Source organism: Anopheles merus, chromosome 2R (genome assembly GCF_017562075.2).
Source record: "Anopheles merus strain MAF chromosome 2R, AmerM5.1, whole genome shotgun sequence".
Taxonomy (NCBI): Eukaryota; Metazoa; Arthropoda; class Insecta; order Diptera; family Culicidae; genus Anopheles; species Anopheles merus.
In genome coordinates this window covers 25,081,139-25,099,760 of record NC_054082.1, presented here as the reverse complement: position 1 = coordinate 25,099,760, position 18,622 = coordinate 25,081,139, and the positions used below count along the sequence as shown (strand labels likewise).

The following is an 18,622-nucleotide window of genomic DNA, read 5'->3' as shown; positions in this document are numbered from 1 at the left end:
ATGATGGTGTGTGCGCGCTCGTGTGTGTATGTTTGTTTGTGTTCCCTCCGCCGCCTTTCACGTATTCCCCCCCCCCCACACACACACACACACACACACACACACACACACACACACACACACACACACACACACACACACACACACTTACACACACAGAGACGTGCGCAAGTAAGGACGATGCACAGATACACATGAAGTGATGGTGGAAGGAGGGAATGTTGGAGTTTAACGCGTTTCCATGGCACACACACCCAGTTTGGGGATGTTGCTATGATGATGTGTTTGCGAGAAATTGGAACTCTTTTCGGCATGAGAGAGAAAGAGAGAGAGAGAGAGAGAGAGAGAGAGAGAGAGAGAGAGCGCAATTTGACAGACATTACAGCTGTGTTTGTGTGTGTGGTCACCGTTTTGGTTCTTTTGCTTATCATCAGCAGCACCAAGTAATACCAATCAACCAACCACCACCGCTGCTGCAATGTGACGGAATTTGAAGCCCTTCTTGTATCGGTATGTGGTATAGTTTGTGTTTATGTATGTGTGTGTGTGTGTGTTTATCGCATTGCTGTCGGCCAAAAATAGACACCGGAAGGTTGCTGTATCCATTGCGCTATAGCCATACATTGTACCAATTGTTTCCTTACACCTTTTGGCAATCGGTTAAAAATGAACCACTTTAATTTACCTGCTGCGCTATCATTCGTTTCTCCAGTTGCTACTACGCAAACGACGCAATCGATATGTCTGCCTGCCCTGTCACATGCACACATCGGTTTTGGCGTCGTGGCAATTCCCCAAGCCGTGGAAGATGATGATGATGGCTGAAAAGCAGCAGCAGCAGCAGCCGTTGCTGCTGCTAGTAGTGTGTGCGAGCGCCGCGTTAGTAAACAAATTGTGTCGTCTAACGATTTAATGGACGCGCGCTAACACACCGATAGAGAGCGACCGCAGTGTGTGTGCCTGTGCCTGTGCCTGTGTACCGTACGTGCGACCATTTTATTATGGTGATGTGCGTCGCCGCCGCTGCATCTAATTTCCATCCGCACACATTGGATGATTGGAATGTGTGTGAGGAATTAAATCAATTCGCTGACGGGGCCCGCTCGGGGAATGACGCGCTGCAAATGGTTGGGAATTTTTGTGCTGCCTTTTTGCTGCTCCGGGCCACACGGTCCTCGGGTCCGTAAATCGGTTCGTTATTACGGCTGCAAGTACGTCATCCGGCACACGGTGAATCGGCTGTGTGTGTGTGTGTGTGTGTGTGTGTGTGTGTGTGTGTGTTTCGAGAACAATTTTGTTGCATGTAAAGTAAGAGCGAGTGCACAAAGTGATCTAGTGTTGTTGGTTTCGAAGTAACTAAGCGAAACTTTTGTGTTATAAAAGAAAATTCGCCCTGGTAAAGCACCCACTCGCGGTAGGAAGCTTTGTGTGTGTGTGTGTGTGTGTGTGTGTGTGTGTGTGTGTGTGTGTGTGTGTGTGTGTGTGTGACTACTTCATTCCTATTTTCTCTAACTCTGTAATACGCCCGAAACGAGCCCGTTCTAGCAATTTCCACCGTGTCCGTTCGACGCAAAGCGCGTCACGGATGCGTGTGCTGTGTGCGTGTACGAAAATAGAGCAAAAAGAGCAAATTTATGGGGCGGGGGAGGGGGGTAGGGGGGGGGGTGTCTGTAAAGAGGAGGACTTTTCTCTTCATCTGCCACCCTGTGCAGGAATGTCAGACACCTTGTGTGTGTGTGTCTGGGTACCGTGTGTCTCAGGAGGGGAGGCTTTACCAAAGAAGCCAAACCGACTTTGATCCACGGGCTTCACATGTTGATTTGTGTGTTGCGCGATAGAGAGCGCGATTGCAGAGGATAGAGATAGTACGACAGAGTGCAAATAGCAGCATGCACGTACGTGCGCACGCACGCACGCACGCACGCACACAGATACCATACCCCGGTACAATAAATGGTTGCTGTCAAACAGTGATAACGCAACCCCTGCCCCTCAAAGTCGACAGCACAGAGGGCCTACTTTGTTGAGCCGACCCCGTCCAACGGCGTCGCTTGGATGAATGCGTCACAACAGTGTCTGTGTGTGTGTGTGAAGCGACAGGACGCGATAAACGACGCTTATCCTAACACCCACCATCACTCTCTCTCCCTCTCTCCCCTAATCCCCCTGGTTGCGGGAATGTTTGGTGTGTTGTGTCACCGCCCCCCTGAGGGCATGGGGAATAGCCTGGGGCATCCAACGAAACAGTACGCAATGAAGCTATAACTCTTCGCCAACTCTTAATGACGTGTGTAAATCGGCACCAGTATTCTTCTAAAAACGAAACGCAGCTCAAATCCATACACAAACTATTTCATCATCATCATTCTAAATGGGTATGTTTGCGATGAACAGAAGCGACATGGAACATCGGGGTTTTGTAAAAGTTACTTCAGAATAATGGATTCTTAGTTCTTCTGCAGTTTGTAGATGTTGTTATTCAAAATATGAAGCTATTTTGGACACGTTATTTAGCACATTAAGTCATTGCTCTAGATCAGGGTTAATGCTAACATTGAGTCATTGCTCTAGATCAGGGTTAATGCTAACCAGTATCTAATATTGGCTGTGGTAGCAATGTGGATGAAGAATTATCATTAATATCCCAGAACTGACAGCGATTTTTTTGATGTTTTCTAGAAATAAAAGAGTTTACATTCCGTTAGAATTTCAATGATGTGATGGCATCTCTTATGTGAAGGGGAAGTTGGGCATTTGGTCTTAGACATCTAGACGATGTTCCCGGAGGATAGGTCTTAGACATCTACATATTGTGCCCGTAACTTCCATCCAAAAGTTCCATAGATGGGGGGTCTATTAGAACATTGTTCTATAATGTTTGCACAATAGTAAGATTATGTTCCATTCCGTATGTTCTTAGTTCCCCGAAACATCTCCAAATGTTCATTAGTAACCTCTATTGTCTTGCATTTGCTAGAAAGCTTGCCGAAACTCGCCCATACACCATTCGCGGTTCTGAAGATGCACTTACAAGACCAACCTCCCGACCCCGGTATCAAAGGCTGGGTGAGCCTCCAACACCCTCCGGACTTCGAAGTCGTCCTACTAATTGTTACATCTTGGATGTGTGCATCCTCACGACTTCCTTTCCTTCTTCTTCTGCTGTCTCTCGCTCTCCATCTCCCCACAATGTCCGCTTAATGTATGTTTGTGTGCGAAATAAACACTTGATGGCGTTTCTCGTACTTGAGAACGTCTTAAAAGCGCTTCTTCAGCGTATGCTGTATGTACACTTTGCCCGCAGTGGTTGGAAACTTGAGCACACCCCCCCCCCCCTCCCCACCATAAGGCACCGAAGGTATAATAGAAAAGCAGCAGCAGCACGTTGCACGTGTGATGCACATTTCGGTTGGTACCTTCCTGCTCGTACCTGTCCGCCAGTGGTCCGCCCGTGCACTTCTATAGGCTGTATATGGGGATGTATGCACCTGTGTGTCAGGTGGCTCTTCTCCAATTAGCGCCAACCGTCCAATTTCGCTACAAAACATTTCCTCACTATCTCGGGCCGGTCCGGTTCCTTTTGTTGTTGCTGTTTTGTTTGGTTATGTACAAACTGTGTAAAGCTTTCCACTGGTGGCGGTGTGCAGCTCCCACCGTAGTCGTTACGATGTCATGCGCGCGTGTCAAACCAATCACGCGGCGCTGCGCGATGTTTTGCTGTGCAATCCCGAAACCGTCCCACCTTCATCCTAAACCATCAACCTCAACGCTGCCGCAAACCATCCTTCCCTTGTGATATATATATTAGCTGTTTTGCATCGTGTGCACACCGAAAAGTGTATCGCATCGTTTATCGCTTCCCGGGGACGAAGAGTCCGTCTAGCTGTGACCCAGATAAGGTATGACAGACACCCAAAAGGGTGGGCAAAGAGCCGGTACCGGGGAACTGCTGCGTCCCTGGGGGCAGTTTAAAACAAGAAGATGCGCTACACTGCTGAGGGAGGGGGGGGGGGTCGACCGTCATCTCCTCCCGTGTTCAGGGTTGGTCAATGCTTGATGGCTAGACTAGACAGCGGAACAAAAAAGGGTAGAGAAGGTTCCTTACTTGGCTCGCGGTAATGTCTCTGTGCGCTAGTGACAGAAGATGGACACTATGGACGGTGTTTGTTACGCATGTAAATGTTCAGTGCCGATTGCTACGCTTCTGCCGCAAGACTTCCGTGTTGGTTCGATCGGGTTGTGTTCTGGCACCCCCTTCTGTCACAGTACCCAGCCGCAGCTACCCAGTCGTTCGTGTGGTCTGTAACTGGGGTTGTAGTAAATGAATATTGAAATGTAACCGTATTTTTACCGCACACCGAATTCATTTTCCAATGGGAGGGAAGTAGATTTGAAGACGGTGGCCGTCGCCAACCCGGATCGTTACCATAGCCATAGGGTAGTACTTCTAGCTGTCAAAACAACAAAGCTTTGTAGCTTCCGAGGAGAGTGCCCCAGACACAGAGAAAGAGAAAGAGAGAGAAAGGGAGAGCGAGAGGCGGCGTACCTGTGCGCGTCTGTCAGCAGTAATCTCGCCACGCCATAGCAACGCGAACACGTTTAATACGCTACTCTCGCCACCGGCGTCACCATCATGTGTGAGTGTATATGGGGCGAAAGTAAATAGGAGGTGGGGGGAGCTAGCGGGCAAGCGAAATCCACCATCGGGTGGCCATTTTTTTCCGCAGCCACGCAAAATGTAGGCCGCGCTACAATTTGCGAACGGACACAGGGACAAAAAGAGCGTGATTGGGTGGGATCGATCCGTCCCCAACAACACAGGCAGAAGTGACCTGTCATCCAAGCCTGCCTGCTGCTGCACACGAGCGCGAGAGTGGTGGTGGTGTCTGTTGAGCGGGCCGACCCCAAAGAGACCTGTCATCTGACGGTCGTCGGTCGTTTTGCGGAGATTTGTTTGTTTGCACGAACCAACCGCGCCGCCGTGTGCACTTTCGTTGTGTGTTCGATAGCATTGCGGCGCTACCGCTACTTTGTTGTTTGGTGTCTGTGCGCAACGGCGTAATGCGAACGTTACACACGCATACCAACACACGTATGGTGTGTAGGTTTCTTCGGTGGTGGTGACGTGACCGAGATTTGGGGATGTAAATTCGTATGTTTCGATTGGTTTGTCGGGGAACATCCAAGGTGTATCGAGTGGCTGTTCTGATGACCGCGTGTGTTGTGTTGTAGCTCCGTGCGTGTGTCTGCTTCCGCCAGAGACGAGACACGCGATGACGTAACACCGGCGCGCGCGCTCTCTCTTGGGTGCGAACCCCGGTGCGGATGGAGTTTTGCCTTCGTGGCGTGCTGGAAAATCAATGACAGTGCGTGGTTTTTTGTTGAAGGGTGGAGAGCCTATGAAGACTTACAATGCCGCGATGCCGCATCGTTGCATAATTTTGTTCTATCCATTTTTGGGTGAAACATAAAACACAATATGAACTTTTAAACTCTCTCTCTCTCTCTCTCTCTCTCTCTCTCTCTCTCTCTCTTGCTCCTTCCCTAGAAGCAGGGGGCTGTTTCGAGGCGTGTTTTATTACACAGCTTTTGTTTTATTACAAGTGTGCGCCACCGTTGGCAACTCTTCGAGAGAGGGAGCTTCTCCAATCAATCTTACTTCGATTTGTTTTGTAAAAAAAAAAAAACTGCGCAGAAAGCGAAGCGCTACTCTTCTACTAGCTCGTCCATCGAAGCTCCGTAGCTGCGCTACCGGGTGAGAGAGGGGACGGTGCAATAAACATCCGGACACGCGCGGCCACACATCACCTTCTGCTTGCAAAGTAGGAGAGATAGCGATCGATGAAGAAACAATTTTATTGCCGTCACCCGCCGTTAAGAAAGCCACACACAACACGAATGACCGGCGCTTACAGTTGTAACAATTTGATAAAAAGGCATGTGTGTGTGAGTTTAGTGCAATTACTCATCACAAACCTCCTATCCATAAACTCGATTTTCACGACCCACGATAGAGGGATTGTGCGAAAAAGAACCATGAAGTCATCATGATTCAGGGCGGGTCACCATTTCTGCTACTGCTGCTGCCGTTGCTGCTCGCCCCCAAAAATGTGTTTATTTGGACGAGTTTTGTTGATCAAGCAGCAGCCAGGCAGGGGATGGTGGTGATGTTGGCAAAAATCCGTGTGGCGAAGGCGCATTTCTTTTCCTTTGGCCTACCGTTTTCCAGTAGAGAGACACTAGTAGTAAGCGAACGAGATGGCGTTGTTTGTGTTTATTTGGTTTATGTTTTTTTTTGTTGGTTGCTCTCTTCTGTTCCTCTTGCTGCTGCTGCTGCTGCTGTTATTTTGTTGTTGTGTGGTGCTACTCGTCTTATTTGCTGCTTCGTTGCACAGCAGCTTCTACGCGTGTGTGTTTGTATCGTTGACGTAGCAGAAAGCAAACGGAGCAGGCGATGGATCGTGGAGCGCGGTTTTGGAACAGAGCAGCGGGGGCTGAAAGACGCCGCGCCACAAGCGAGCGCGCGCGCGGTGTATGTAAACAAATGTCAAGCGATAACGGGCCCTGAGCCGAGCTGAGCTGCAGCGTTTAAGCATTTACCTCTCTGTTACTAATATTACCACCACTACTAAGCTACTGCCTTCATTGCAAGCTACTGCCTCACCACTACAAGCAACGCGTGGCCTTTTTTCGAGTGCACCTTTTTTCGAGAAGAGGCCGCTTCTGAAGGACAGCCACCCCACAAACTGAGAATGATTGGTAGTGGTGGTGGTCGGTGGGGTTATGTTTCTGCCCACCGAGGATGCTGCCGTACTTGATGAATCGTTTTTTTTTCTCTCCTTCTATTTCTTCTGTTGCTTCCCCACAAACACAAACATACGGGCGGGGGCAGCATTGGATACAAACGATGTACACAGACAGCAGACGCCACCCGGAGTCCTTTTGCCAGTATGGAAAGGGCATGATGAAAAGCGCCGTGGAAAAGTATTTAACCCGCAGGATGGTGTGTGTGTGTGCCTGTGTGTATGGCTTCCTGCTTCTCACTCCATTTGCCTTCTATTTGCGGCGTCCACCATCTTTGCTGATCTTCCATTTTCCGACACGCGTGCAGTGGCCCCATAAACAGTGTGCCATCGACTGTACTCGCTTTTCCCATTTTTTTGTCCTCCGTGTGTGAGTGTGTGTGTGTGTTTATTTTTACTCGAAAGCTTTCGCTTCGGCTTTTTACGCTCCAAAAGCTGGCAAACGCGTACAAACAGACACACCGGTAAAGTGTTGACCGTTGGCTGCTGTTGCTGTTGCTATGGTGAGTTTTCACCCAAAATGTATTCACCCTGCTGTAGCTTCCGAGTGTGTAGTGTACGAGGGTCTCGCGCGCGCGTGTGTTGCGTTTGATGGAACCAAAATACTCTTCTGTGACCGGAGCACAAAGTTCGAAGGCTCCTGACCACTAAAAGGGCAATTATATGTATTATATGCCACCACACTTCATTGAATTACCTTTTTCTTTGGCTGTATCTCGCTTTCTCTCTCTCTCTCTCTCTCTCTTTCTCTCTCTCTCGCAAAAAGAAATGGGGAAGTCTCTCTGCGAGGCTACAAGACGAAAACGTGTCACAAACACAGCGTGCTTTTTTGTTGTTGCTGCAATTTTGTTTATCTCTGACCTTGAGCATTAATCGCAAAAACCGTCTAAGAAAAAGAGAGAGAGAGATGTAGATATAGAGAGCAAGAAACAGTCACCACAGTTGTATACAACAACGCCTGCTAAAATGCGATTAGATATTGGTTTTGGGAGCTTTATTGGCAGTTGGAAAATATTACCTCCTCCTCCTCTGTCGTCTACTGTTTTATTAGAGCAGTAGGCTCTGCGTCCGTGTGCTTGATTTCTCTTTAAAACTGTTAATTTGGAAAGCACCACCCCCCCCCCCCTCCCCACATGTCACTAATCCATGTTAGCAAGAGTGGAGTTGCTACACCCGACGATGATGATGATGATGATGATGACGATGCTGCTGCCGACTGGTGCCACGTTTTACCGATACGACGCAGCTTGTTGTGTATTTATTGCTCCGTTTCTGTCTTTGTACGTGTGTGTGTGTGTTGTGGAACGTTTTTTTCTACTTCTATTTTTTGCACATGTAACACGTCTCATTCAAGGGGGGGGGGGGAGGGGAGGGAATAGGCGTCACCACTCTAACGCAGGCAGTGGAAGACGCTCAAATGACGCCTTTTTCGCGTGCCTGCCACATGGACATGTGTGTATGTCAGTGTGTGTGTGTGTGTGTTTGGAAACAAACAAAACAAGAAGCCCGCGTGGCTTTTATAATGTTGCGGCGTATAATAAATAGTGCTCCTCCTCCTATTGGAGAGCGAAAATAAAAAAAAGAAAATGAGGAAACCTTTCAGCTCCTCAGTAGCAATGGCGTCTCCCGTGCGCTTACAATATAAGCTAAGTACATACACAAACACAGAGTAAGAGAGAGAACGAGAGAGAGAGAGAGGCTTTGTGGGTAAAATAGGCTCGTTATCGTTTGTTTGTGTGTTTTTTTCATCATTCTACACGAGTCACAAGCTGGTAGTGTGTGTGTGTGTGTGTGTGTGTTAGTATCATTGATCACACACACACACACACATACACATATCATAATCGTTGCTGTGTTGTGTTGGCAGGTGGATTGCGCGTGTCATCCTCTTTCGTGCGCGCACACAATACGCCATCCCCCCTCCCCCCTTCCCTCCACCACACAAATGTAATGGGCGCGTGCTGCCCATTCGATCAGCCCTTCACCCCCCCCCCCCCACCTTAGCTTCCCCATACAAAGTATATACGATCATGTGTATGTTTACGCTACACGCTTGACGCGAAGCGACGCCATCTTTTCCAGCGAGGCGCCAATTTCAAGGTTAAGCAAAACAAAAAAAAAAGGTTGCCAGTCAAGCGATCCCCTCCCATCCCATCCCGGGGGGTTTTACCTATTTTTTCTCTCGCTCTCTTCTAATGTGGCTTTTGCGCGCGCGCGTGTGTGTGTGTGTCTGTGTTTTCCTTTTTAGCTGCATCACGCCAAAAGTCGTTCGCGTCTCGAGGCCGTGCGTTTCGCAGCAGTGAAGGAAGGGTGGGGAAGGGGGCCACATTGGCGTGATAATGTTTTAGTGCGTCCCACGATAAGAACGTCGTCGTCTTCGTCGCTACGCTTGTGCCCTACCGAAGTGGGTAAACACGTGTAGTCGGGGCTGCGGATGAGAATGGTTGTTCCTCTGCGCAGATGGCGTTACGCGATCACGCGTTACGCAATGCGTCGTCATCCTGGCAGGCGTAGTGATGCGTTGAGGTGTTTATGGTCATGTGGCCCGTATGCTGTAACTACATCCAGCCGTGGAGCCAGGGAAAGCGACCTCCCCGAAATAGTAGAACTGCTTCGCTTCTTCCTCTGTTCTTGTTCGAAATGACCGTTGCTTAGAAAGTAGGTCACGAAGTAGGAAACAATCTCTCCCCCCCCCCTCTGAAAGCATGCTTAGAAAAGCTAGGTGTGCGTACGGACGGAGACGAGTAATTCCCCCCCCTTCCCCTTGGAGTTGACGTTGCTCCGCGTGACAAATGATGGACGCGCCCCGGTCCCAGTCGTTTCCGCTGACTTCTAATGCCACTGTCGTCTCGCTTGGTTTTGGGTGGCGTAGGCGTCGTAGATGTCGAGCAATTGGGAGCAAATCTTGACGTGACATCTTCGTGACGCATTGTACTTTTGCTTTCTTTTGCCCCCCCTCCGGCAGAAGAGAATGGTTCGGTATCATGAGTTGCGGTTGGTTTATCACAGCACGCCTCCGAATGGTTGATTCCCAGGGACTCCTGTGCTGTGGGAAATTCGCTTCCCATGCCGAGCTGGCTTATCGTTTGCTAAACATTGTGTTGTCTTGAAGTTGGCTTGATCACGCACATCGAACGGTCGTCTTCCCGTATCCGACAAACGCAATGGTTTACAATCGTTTCATTTCAGCATTTCATTATGGGGCAATCGTTTTTTTTGTGCTGTTCCTCCAATATGCTCGATCCCATGTGGCTCTTGCGTCATCGCCGAACGCACCAAAATGGCAGCGGCGCATTCCTCAAGCTCGTGCTCCTCCCAAAGATTTAGCATTCTTGCTTTGTTTCAAGCAAATTTTCCCTCATCGTTCCATCGTTCCACTCCCCCCCCCCCCAGCAAAAGAAAATCAATTCTCCGAGAGACGCTACCATATCCATGCAGCAACCAAGCGCGCATTGTTGCTGCCGTTCGCGCATTTGTTTGTACAATAATGGGGAGCGGGCTGATCGTTCCAGTGTGCACACCGTTTGCCTGTTTGTCTCCCGATTCCGGGGGTTGTTGTTGTGCACTGCAGGCGCGGTACGAAAAAGGGGTAGCCCGATGATGATGATGCGTATGCTCTATAACGTTTGTGCGCAACAACATCGAACAGAGTGGGCGACTGCTCGCTGCCTTTGCCCGACTTCCACTTCGCTGGGGTTTTTCCAGCGTTCGGTGTTTGTGCAGTGCGGTGCGCCACCAATCGAAATGTTTTGGGATTTAGGCAAGCAGCAAATGCGCCCAGCGCCGGAGACATGATTGTGGTGGGCGTCTCGATGTCTCTCGGCTCTCCCTTCCTCACTATCTCTCTCTAGTCTGCTCTCTGTGCAGTGTTCTGTGCCGCCGACAAACGGTCTTGTAATCTTTCTGTGTAAGCGCGACTCAGGAGGGCGAAAGGCCTCGTTCATTCGCGCAACAAGCACCTGTTGGCCATAAATATGTTGCGTACGCGACGCGCGCGCGTTTGCGTGCGCGTGGTGGAAATGGATTAAAGACGCCGGCAAGACGCAAGAACCCCGTGCTACACCGAAACTACACAAATCAAACTCATGCCACACCCCGGGATTTTGTAGTCTCTCTCTCTCTCTATCTCTCTCTCTCTCTCTCTCTCTCTCTCTCTCTCTCTCTCTCTCTCTCTATCTCTCTCTCTCTCTCTCTCTCGTCTAAGCTTGAAACCTTTTCTGCGGCGGACGGGAAAAATCGACGCATTTTCGTTGTTTGTGTAGTCGTTTGCGTTGGCCGAATTCCTACCGACCGCCCGACGACCACCGGGTGGGTAGGGGGTGCCGCTTGAACGAAGATCATGTTGGCCCCCTCGGCATACGCCCCTTGTGGTGTGCTGTCGCCTACGCAAAAACTACAATGCGCTCAATGCTCTGTGCTGTACAACTGGAGCAACCAAACCGAGGCAAGAATTAAAGGTAGAAGATTGCGACCGGTGCTGGTGGACCATTTTTACGAAAATAGCAATGATCACGTGGCACCGAGGGGGGAGAGAGGTCAGTGTGACTGAGAAGAGGTTCCCTCTGCAGTGGAATTACGTTTGAACGTCGTTTGCAGTTGGATGTCATACAGTGAATTGTTGTCGGCTGTGCGTTTGTCGCTGCCGTTACACGTTTCGGAATGACAAACAACGGGAGTGTGATCTCCGATCCGAAGCACACCCAAACAGCTTTGAGAGTACACGGTGGGGGTGGTTCAAGGGAATTGAAAGCAGAGCGAGGAAATGTTCAACAATGGAAGAAAATGCGGTACTTAAAGACAAAGAGCGATTTTTGCGTTAATATTTTGACAAAACCAGAACAAGTTGCGGTAGATAGGTGTGACCTATCTCAATGGTTAAAAGAAGGACCTTAAACTGTTAGTGATATCTAGATGTTATGATGATCTTATGCTGCAGTATGCGCATCATATATTGTGTCATCTGTTGTACAGATCCAACATGAGGAGAGGAGTTCGTCGCTTGAGCTCAATTCTTTTCGTGTAAAAACTGTTTAAAACAGACAATCAAACTGAAACTGGGAGAGGGAATCGAACCACATCCGACTTTGTCAAAGAGCCGGTGCATCTAACCAATAGACCAGTGGACGATCACACCTCAATCACGCAACGAACCTATATGAATGCTTCTGGATTGATCGTTGCTCAATATGTTGTTGTTGAAGAAGCTACAACGGAGGACAATTGAATAGACTGTGAGCACAACTTCACAGAACTTTCTAATTAGTTAACACAAAGTTTACACTGCAAAAAGCGGTTCACGCTCCATCCCCCCCCCCCCCCATTTCCATATACATATATAGATGCGTTTGCGCTTATGTGTGGGAAAGGAGCTAAATATGGCTCTCATTCCACTATCTACCCCCTTTTAGTAGATTGTTGCTGCCGGCAGTCCGGCAGTCGGGCGATAGTGGCATGGTGTGTGCGCCTCGTATGTGGTAACACACGTACCGGGTGCCTTCACCGGTTCAAAGTACACCTTCCCTACCATTTTGCGGGCCTCTGCGAGGCGAGAGCGCAAAAAGGCAACACACCAGCTGTGCTGAGACATTGAGACGATACGAAAAAATAAAAGAACAAGAAAGAAGCATATAAATTGTAACCCTTTAAACACACAAACACACACACGGGGTGGGACTGTTTCATCAAAACCACAACCTTTTATAGGGAACTGGGAGGACGCCATTGCGCGTTATGCAAGGCGTCTCATTTATCTTCATCGTTTAGTGTGTGTGTGTGTGTGTGTGTGTTGGTGCGGGGTTTTTTTTGCAAAAAAGAAATAATCCATTAACGTCCAGACGAATCGAAATGGTGAGAAATCCCCAATCGATTAGCGTCGATATGATATGGCGATTGTGTTGTGGTAGTTTCGTCGCTTCTGATCATAACACCGTACACACCGATCGTGTCATACACGTGTCATTTGAAAGGTTAAAGTGTACTTCTACGCGTCTTTAGAATGACTTTTCTTTTTTGTGCGAAGGTGCTACATTGTACTGAGACGTTAAATATCTCATTTATTTGCGTGTTTGTATGTGTGTGTGTGTGTTTTTTTTTTGTGGGTTAACAGCACCACCGCAGCCAAACCAACCCGGCTGCGTGGTGGACTTTAAATAAGCGGTTCAACTCGTGAAGGGGTCGGCCGGCAACCCCGGTACGGGACCGTTCCCCGTATGCGCTTTAGCTGCTCTTCATTCCCTCTACTTCCCTTGTTTCCAGACACTTATCAATATTTATGCGCGGTGCATATTGTTTCCCTTGTGCTTGTAATAATCGGCGCCGTACCGTAGAATAGGTGTGCAGTTCCAAAAAATGCTGCATTTTTATCAGCAAACACACACTTTGTTTGTTGCGTGCTGCGTGTGTTTCAGGGTGTGTATGTGCTTAATGCATATATGTGAACATCGTGTGTGTCTTTTAAATGTTCTTGAGAAAGCAAAGGTTGTATGGAATCGTTTGCGAGCAGTTGCAAACAGTTCGCGCGATTGCTTCATTTGCGGGGCGATGTTGGCGATGGTTGGTTTCGTGCTCGTGACCGTAAGACATGAAGTCCTCGACTATGATTTGGACCGGATCTTCACTCCCTTCCCCCTAGACAAATGGGGGAATATGAAGTTGCATATCACACCATCGTCGTGTGTGGTTGTTCTAGAAGTGTGTTCTCTTGTTTTGTTGTAATTCGATTTGCGTGTTTTTTTTTTCCTTAACAAAAACGCTTTTCGGAAGGTTCGAGTGGTGTTGCGGTTTCCCATTTCCATCGTCCGCACACAGGCACACACACACTACTGCTGGGTGTGTATGGGTGTGCATATTTGATTGCCCATGCTCATGCTCATTATAAGGCAGTGCGGCGGCATATGAACGCGCCTGGGTCTGGCTGTGGACACGCCAAACCCCGCACCGTCACTGCCCCCGGGCGTGGGGGGAAGTTTCACGCTTGCCTCTGTCGGACGGTCGGTGGCGTTTGTGTTTGGCTCCCATGCGATAAGGTTGTATTGTGTGTGCAGCAAAGTGTGTGGCGTAAGGGCCAATTTCCCACATACACACACACGCACTGTGGTACTACCACCATCACCGCCCGATTCCTAATTGGCTTTCCGTTGCGCCGGGAGCAGGCAGAGAGAGAGGGCTCATGGATGGGTTCCATGTTTCGAAAACACCAGCCGCGCACAGTCTTATCTCGCGAGCCCGGCGTTTGACGCTTCCACTTTTTGCGCCACCAGTGCCACTAATGCTCCCCCCCCCCACTCTCATTCTCGCTGCAAAAGGCGTCGAGTCATCAACCAAGCTGTCACGCGCAGTAGCGAAGGACACGTGTTTGTAGCTTCACATGCGCCTCTTCTCTCGGTGTGCGCGAATGATGTGGCTTGATTTGGTTGCGATTGTGTGTGTGTGTGCGAGCCCCCTCGAAAGGGTAGACGGTCGACACGGGGATACGGCGAAGGGTGAGTGTCACTTACCGGAAAACCTTGAAATTTTTGTTTTGTGGTGGTAAGTGTGTCCAAAACAACAGATATATTGATGAATATGGCTTAAAAGGTTCTTTCACTTTTTGTCTCGTCTCGTACAGCTGTAGAAATGATTTGTAAAATCGTTCCTTCTCTAAAGGTCAACTAGAAGAAGGCGCATTTGGAAGAGAGGAGCGGGAGGGGGGGGGGGGGGGGCTGTATTTGGTGTGCTGGACGAGGGTTGTGGCAACGCTGATTGAATGCCAGCGAAACGTTTGCTGATTGATATCCCCAGCGTTAGTAAACAATCAATTAGGACAGTTTTTTTTTGTTACAGAATAAACAAAGAATAACAATAATAAAAACCAAATAATGAACAATCTAAAAGAAACGCACATAAAAGTAATCCGTTCAAGCAGATTGTTGCTACACAATGGATCAACGAATGCGCTTGAAGGATTAATCATTACATCCCTGCTCCTTGTGCTTCCATTGTTATTTTTTTTTAATTTTTTTCTCGTGACGTATTTTCGCTTTCCTATGCAATGTTTTTCTTTATTTTGTTTGAAACTTGGCGTGCTCCCTCCCCCCGTTTGATGTGACCGTGCAATTTTCAAGCGTTGTGCGCCTGCAAAAGGCGTTTGCTTCTTGTGCGTTGCCAGCAACGACCGGCCGAACAAAAAACAATGTCAAACAACACAAAGGCAAATCAGGCCACAAACACATACACACACACCCAGAGGGTGATATAATCAGGCCATCATCGGGCATCATCCCCATCGTCCGTGTACAAAACCACTTGAAAGAGAAACAGAGAGAGAGAGAGAGAGAGTGTGTGTGCGAGTAGGAGAGTACTAGATTAAAAGGACGCGTTTGATGCAACTAAAACCACACCACAGCATAGCACTGTTAGTACACAGTAGCAGCAGCAGCAGCTATGGAAACTACGGTCAAACATCCTGCTTTTGCGTTCTCTCCGCTCCCCCCCCTGTCCATTCGTTCCATCCACTTCCACAGCCAAAGCAGCAGCAGCTGTGAGTTCACTCTACATTCCTGCGCGCTGCTTGTCACATTCTCGTCCTTTCGAACAGTAGTAGTAGTAGTGGTAGTAGTGGTGGTCGCCATCTCTACACACACCGGAAAGCTTTCCCTCTCCGTATTCAGCTGTCACACTGTGTGTGACCTTGACCTTTTTTTTGCGCTCCTCACACACACACACACACACACACATACATACACAGACTGTTACGTGGTGTGCCCTAGGACGAGCAAGGTTCTGTTGTGTGCGGCGACTTGCCTGCTGCTGAGTATGCGTCGTCAGGCTGGTCGGCGCTCTCTCTCACTCACACACAGACACACTTAGCCACCTTCAATGAGGGTTGCTAGGAAAGGCGACCAAACAGTATACTGTCGGACACAGCATAGTAGACTGCGGAAAACCGTCGACGTCGCGCTGGATGTTGGTGGTGTGCGTGTGATGGTTACCTTTTACGCGTTGTTTGACATTGCAAGGACTCGGCTCAACACGCCGTTGTCATCACTACGGAGCGGCCTAACGATGGAAAGAGAGAGAGCAAAGTGTATAAAAAAAGGAGAGTGATGTTTCTGATGCGCGTGTGTGTGTTAGTGTGGGATAAAAATACACCGTTTGTTTGGTGGAAGAAAACGAGAGGGGAGAGTGTGGCTCGGTGATGGGGGGGGGGCGGCAGTAACCAAGAAGAAGGTTGAAATTTTGTTTACGTTGGCAACCAAACAACAAATCAATCTGCTGCTGCTGCTGCTGCTGCTCCTCGGCACTTGTTTTTTTTTTCTTTAGGGTTAGGCGAAAGGACCTTAAAAGAGCCTCTTCCCCTTCCATAACCATCATGTAATGCTTGGCGTGTTGGCCTCTTTTTCTAACCCTCGTTTTTTTGTGGAAGGTAAGGAATGTTGTTAGTAAGGAATTATGTTGGTGTACAAGAATTTATACCATTTCCGCCCACTGTGTTGTAATGCATACAAAATTACAGTGAAAAAAAATACACACACACACACAATCGGATTATAATTTGGAAAGTCTTTACACCATTGCTCCGCTGTTGCTGTTCATGTTGCTTTCCATCAGCCGCAAAGCAAGTGCTTTGCAAGTTCGATCAAACTCTCTTGCCCGAACAACTGACCCGAAACATGTTTTTATTTTGTTTGGTTTACGTTTCTGGTTCAACCCTTGTGGCAGGTTCTGCGTTGCAGCAAGCCTTCCCTGGGTAGTGGTGATGGTGGTGGTTGCGGTTTGGTGCGGCTGGCAAACCAACAGCAGCAGCAGAAGCAGCCCGGTTACGATCAGTTGATATCGGTATGTAAAAGAGAAGACCACCGAAAACCAACCACTCGTCGGTCGCGACGCGCTGTGCCTTTCTCTTTGTCGTGTTTGGTATGTGTGGTGTGTGCCGTTTTTTATCTTTTTTTTTTTTTTGGTTGTCAGTATAGAGAGACTGTTCGAAATTGGTCGTGTTTAATGCACTAATCTCGGTCCAAGCGAGTCGGAACCGCATTCTTTCCCTGTTTGTTTTATGTTCACTTTCTGTTTTTTTAAAAATAAAATCGTTATGTTATTCGCACAAACTTCAAGCAGTGAATGGTTTGGAGGAGGGGGTATGTGGGGTGAAGTAGGCAGGACAGGTTCTGATCCCACCACCACCACCCAACCTCCTGCAGGTGCGTTCCGTTCTATCGACAAATTAATTAACAGCCTCAACAAACCTCAAAGCAATTACCACCGCGCATACGTGTGCAGGATTGCATACCCTGCAGGCGCATTGCTCTGTGCGTGGCGCATGCAAGTGCTCACGCTGCCCCCAATATTGCTCCCTGCGTTTGTGCACCTTTGCAGCGAAATTGGCTGGACTGTGATGATGATGTTGCAATAATGTGCTGCGTTAGCAACAAGAACCAACACTAAACGGTTTTACGACGACCAACGACTGTGTGTGTGTGAGGGGGGAAAAGGGGTACACTAAAGCGGCGCCATTCCAAGGCCTCTCCCCTTCCTGGTCCTTCCGTGACCTGTTTTCTGGTAGCTCTTAGTACCACTAGCAAGGCGTTAGTACTAACCTTTCCTAGTATGGGAAGAGTCACAGTCGTCGCCTTACCACCCTTACTCCATCATGATCCGTCAATTGTTTGTCGAAGGGTGGTTTCTTTGGTAACTGCTAAAAAAAAATCACTAACCGAACCTACCACTCTTGTAGTCAGTACCTCCTCCAACTCCACCTCCTCCTAATCCCTGCCTTTGGTAAAGGAAGCTTCCAATTCCTGTGTGTAGGGTTGTGTCCCTCCTGTCCTTCAAACGCAAACACTGCACCGAAAAGGAAAACTTCCGCTCCAATTGTGACATAATACACAGTTTGTTGATTACACTATTTTACAACGTGTGTGTGTGTGTATGTGTCCTTTTGTTCCTGGTAATATTTAAGCCATTGCAAACACAACAAATGTAAAACCCCCCCCCATCAAAATAACCCTTCAGGTCAGGTGTATAATAATGCTGTGACTATGCTTTCCTCCGCGTGGAATGTTTCGCCTTTCCCTTCGGAGTCGCAACAACAAAAAACACACAGAAAAAAACTCCAATTGCTCGGTTGTCGTTGAAAGGAGGAGCATGGGCCAAGTTGTCCAGGCAACTTTTCCTTCTTGAACGGAGAGGCGATGAAGGTGGGTCCTCGTCGATTCCTCGAGAGTATGTGTGTGTGTTTGCGTTACAAAATTGATCCAATTTCACCCTGCCTGCCTGGCTGTCACAGAAGCCTCCAGGAGCGTGTGTGTGTGTAAACATTTCACATCCAAATTATCCACCGGACGACGGGCGACAACGTGGCGTCGATGATGGTGGCCGCGTGTCGTGCCGGTTCCCGTTTCCAGGTGCCGCCGTCGGTCCCATTCATTGCAAAACTGTGCGAACTTTATGGTACTGTTTCTAGTGGAAAACTTTAATTTGATGTATTTGGCACTGTTGAATTTCTTGGAATAGGAGCAAAATCCGTTTAGCGCTAAAGTTTAGTTCGGTTTTTGCAAGGAAATGCTTTTGGAAATGATTTTTTTGTGTTATATATTGATCTATATATTGGCCTCATAGGTCTCAACGCGCAAGTAAACCAATTTTTACTCACCCAAGAGAGAAGGAGAGAGAGAGAGAGAGAGAGAGAGAGAGAGAGAGAGAGAGAGAGAGAGAGAGAGAGAGAGAGAAAGAGATAACGGAAGAGATGGGAAAATAGCATTGAACAGGGAAACCTGCAAAGGTCTCCCCGGGTAGAACGGAAGGATGCTTATTTTTAGCCACACTTTAATCCTGCTGCCTTA

At 48.5% G+C, this 18,622-nt stretch overlaps 1 protein-coding gene across 10 annotated transcripts in view; it reads left to right on the top strand.

The window, feature by feature from the left end:
• LOC121603023 (mucin-5AC) overlaps positions 1-18,622 on the top strand; it is an 88,750-nt gene that overhangs the window by 55,850 nt on the left and 14,278 nt on the right. Inside the window, exon 1 of one of the 10 annotated variants that reach the window (XM_041931790.1) lies at positions 129-510. The exons of 6 other annotated variants lie outside the window; for them this stretch is intronic. Coding sequence is in view for 1 of the 4 variants with exons in the window: in XM_041931779.1 (XP_041787713.1) it covers positions 1,111-1,211 (101 nt within the window). In the remaining 3 variants the exon portion in view is untranslated. Of the gene's footprint in view, positions 1-128; positions 511-562; positions 1,212-16,075; positions 16,207-17,249; positions 17,258-18,622 lie in introns of those variants that run through there. 3 more of the 10 variants (XM_041931779.1, XM_041931796.1, XM_041931800.1) reach the window with 3 other exon arrangements.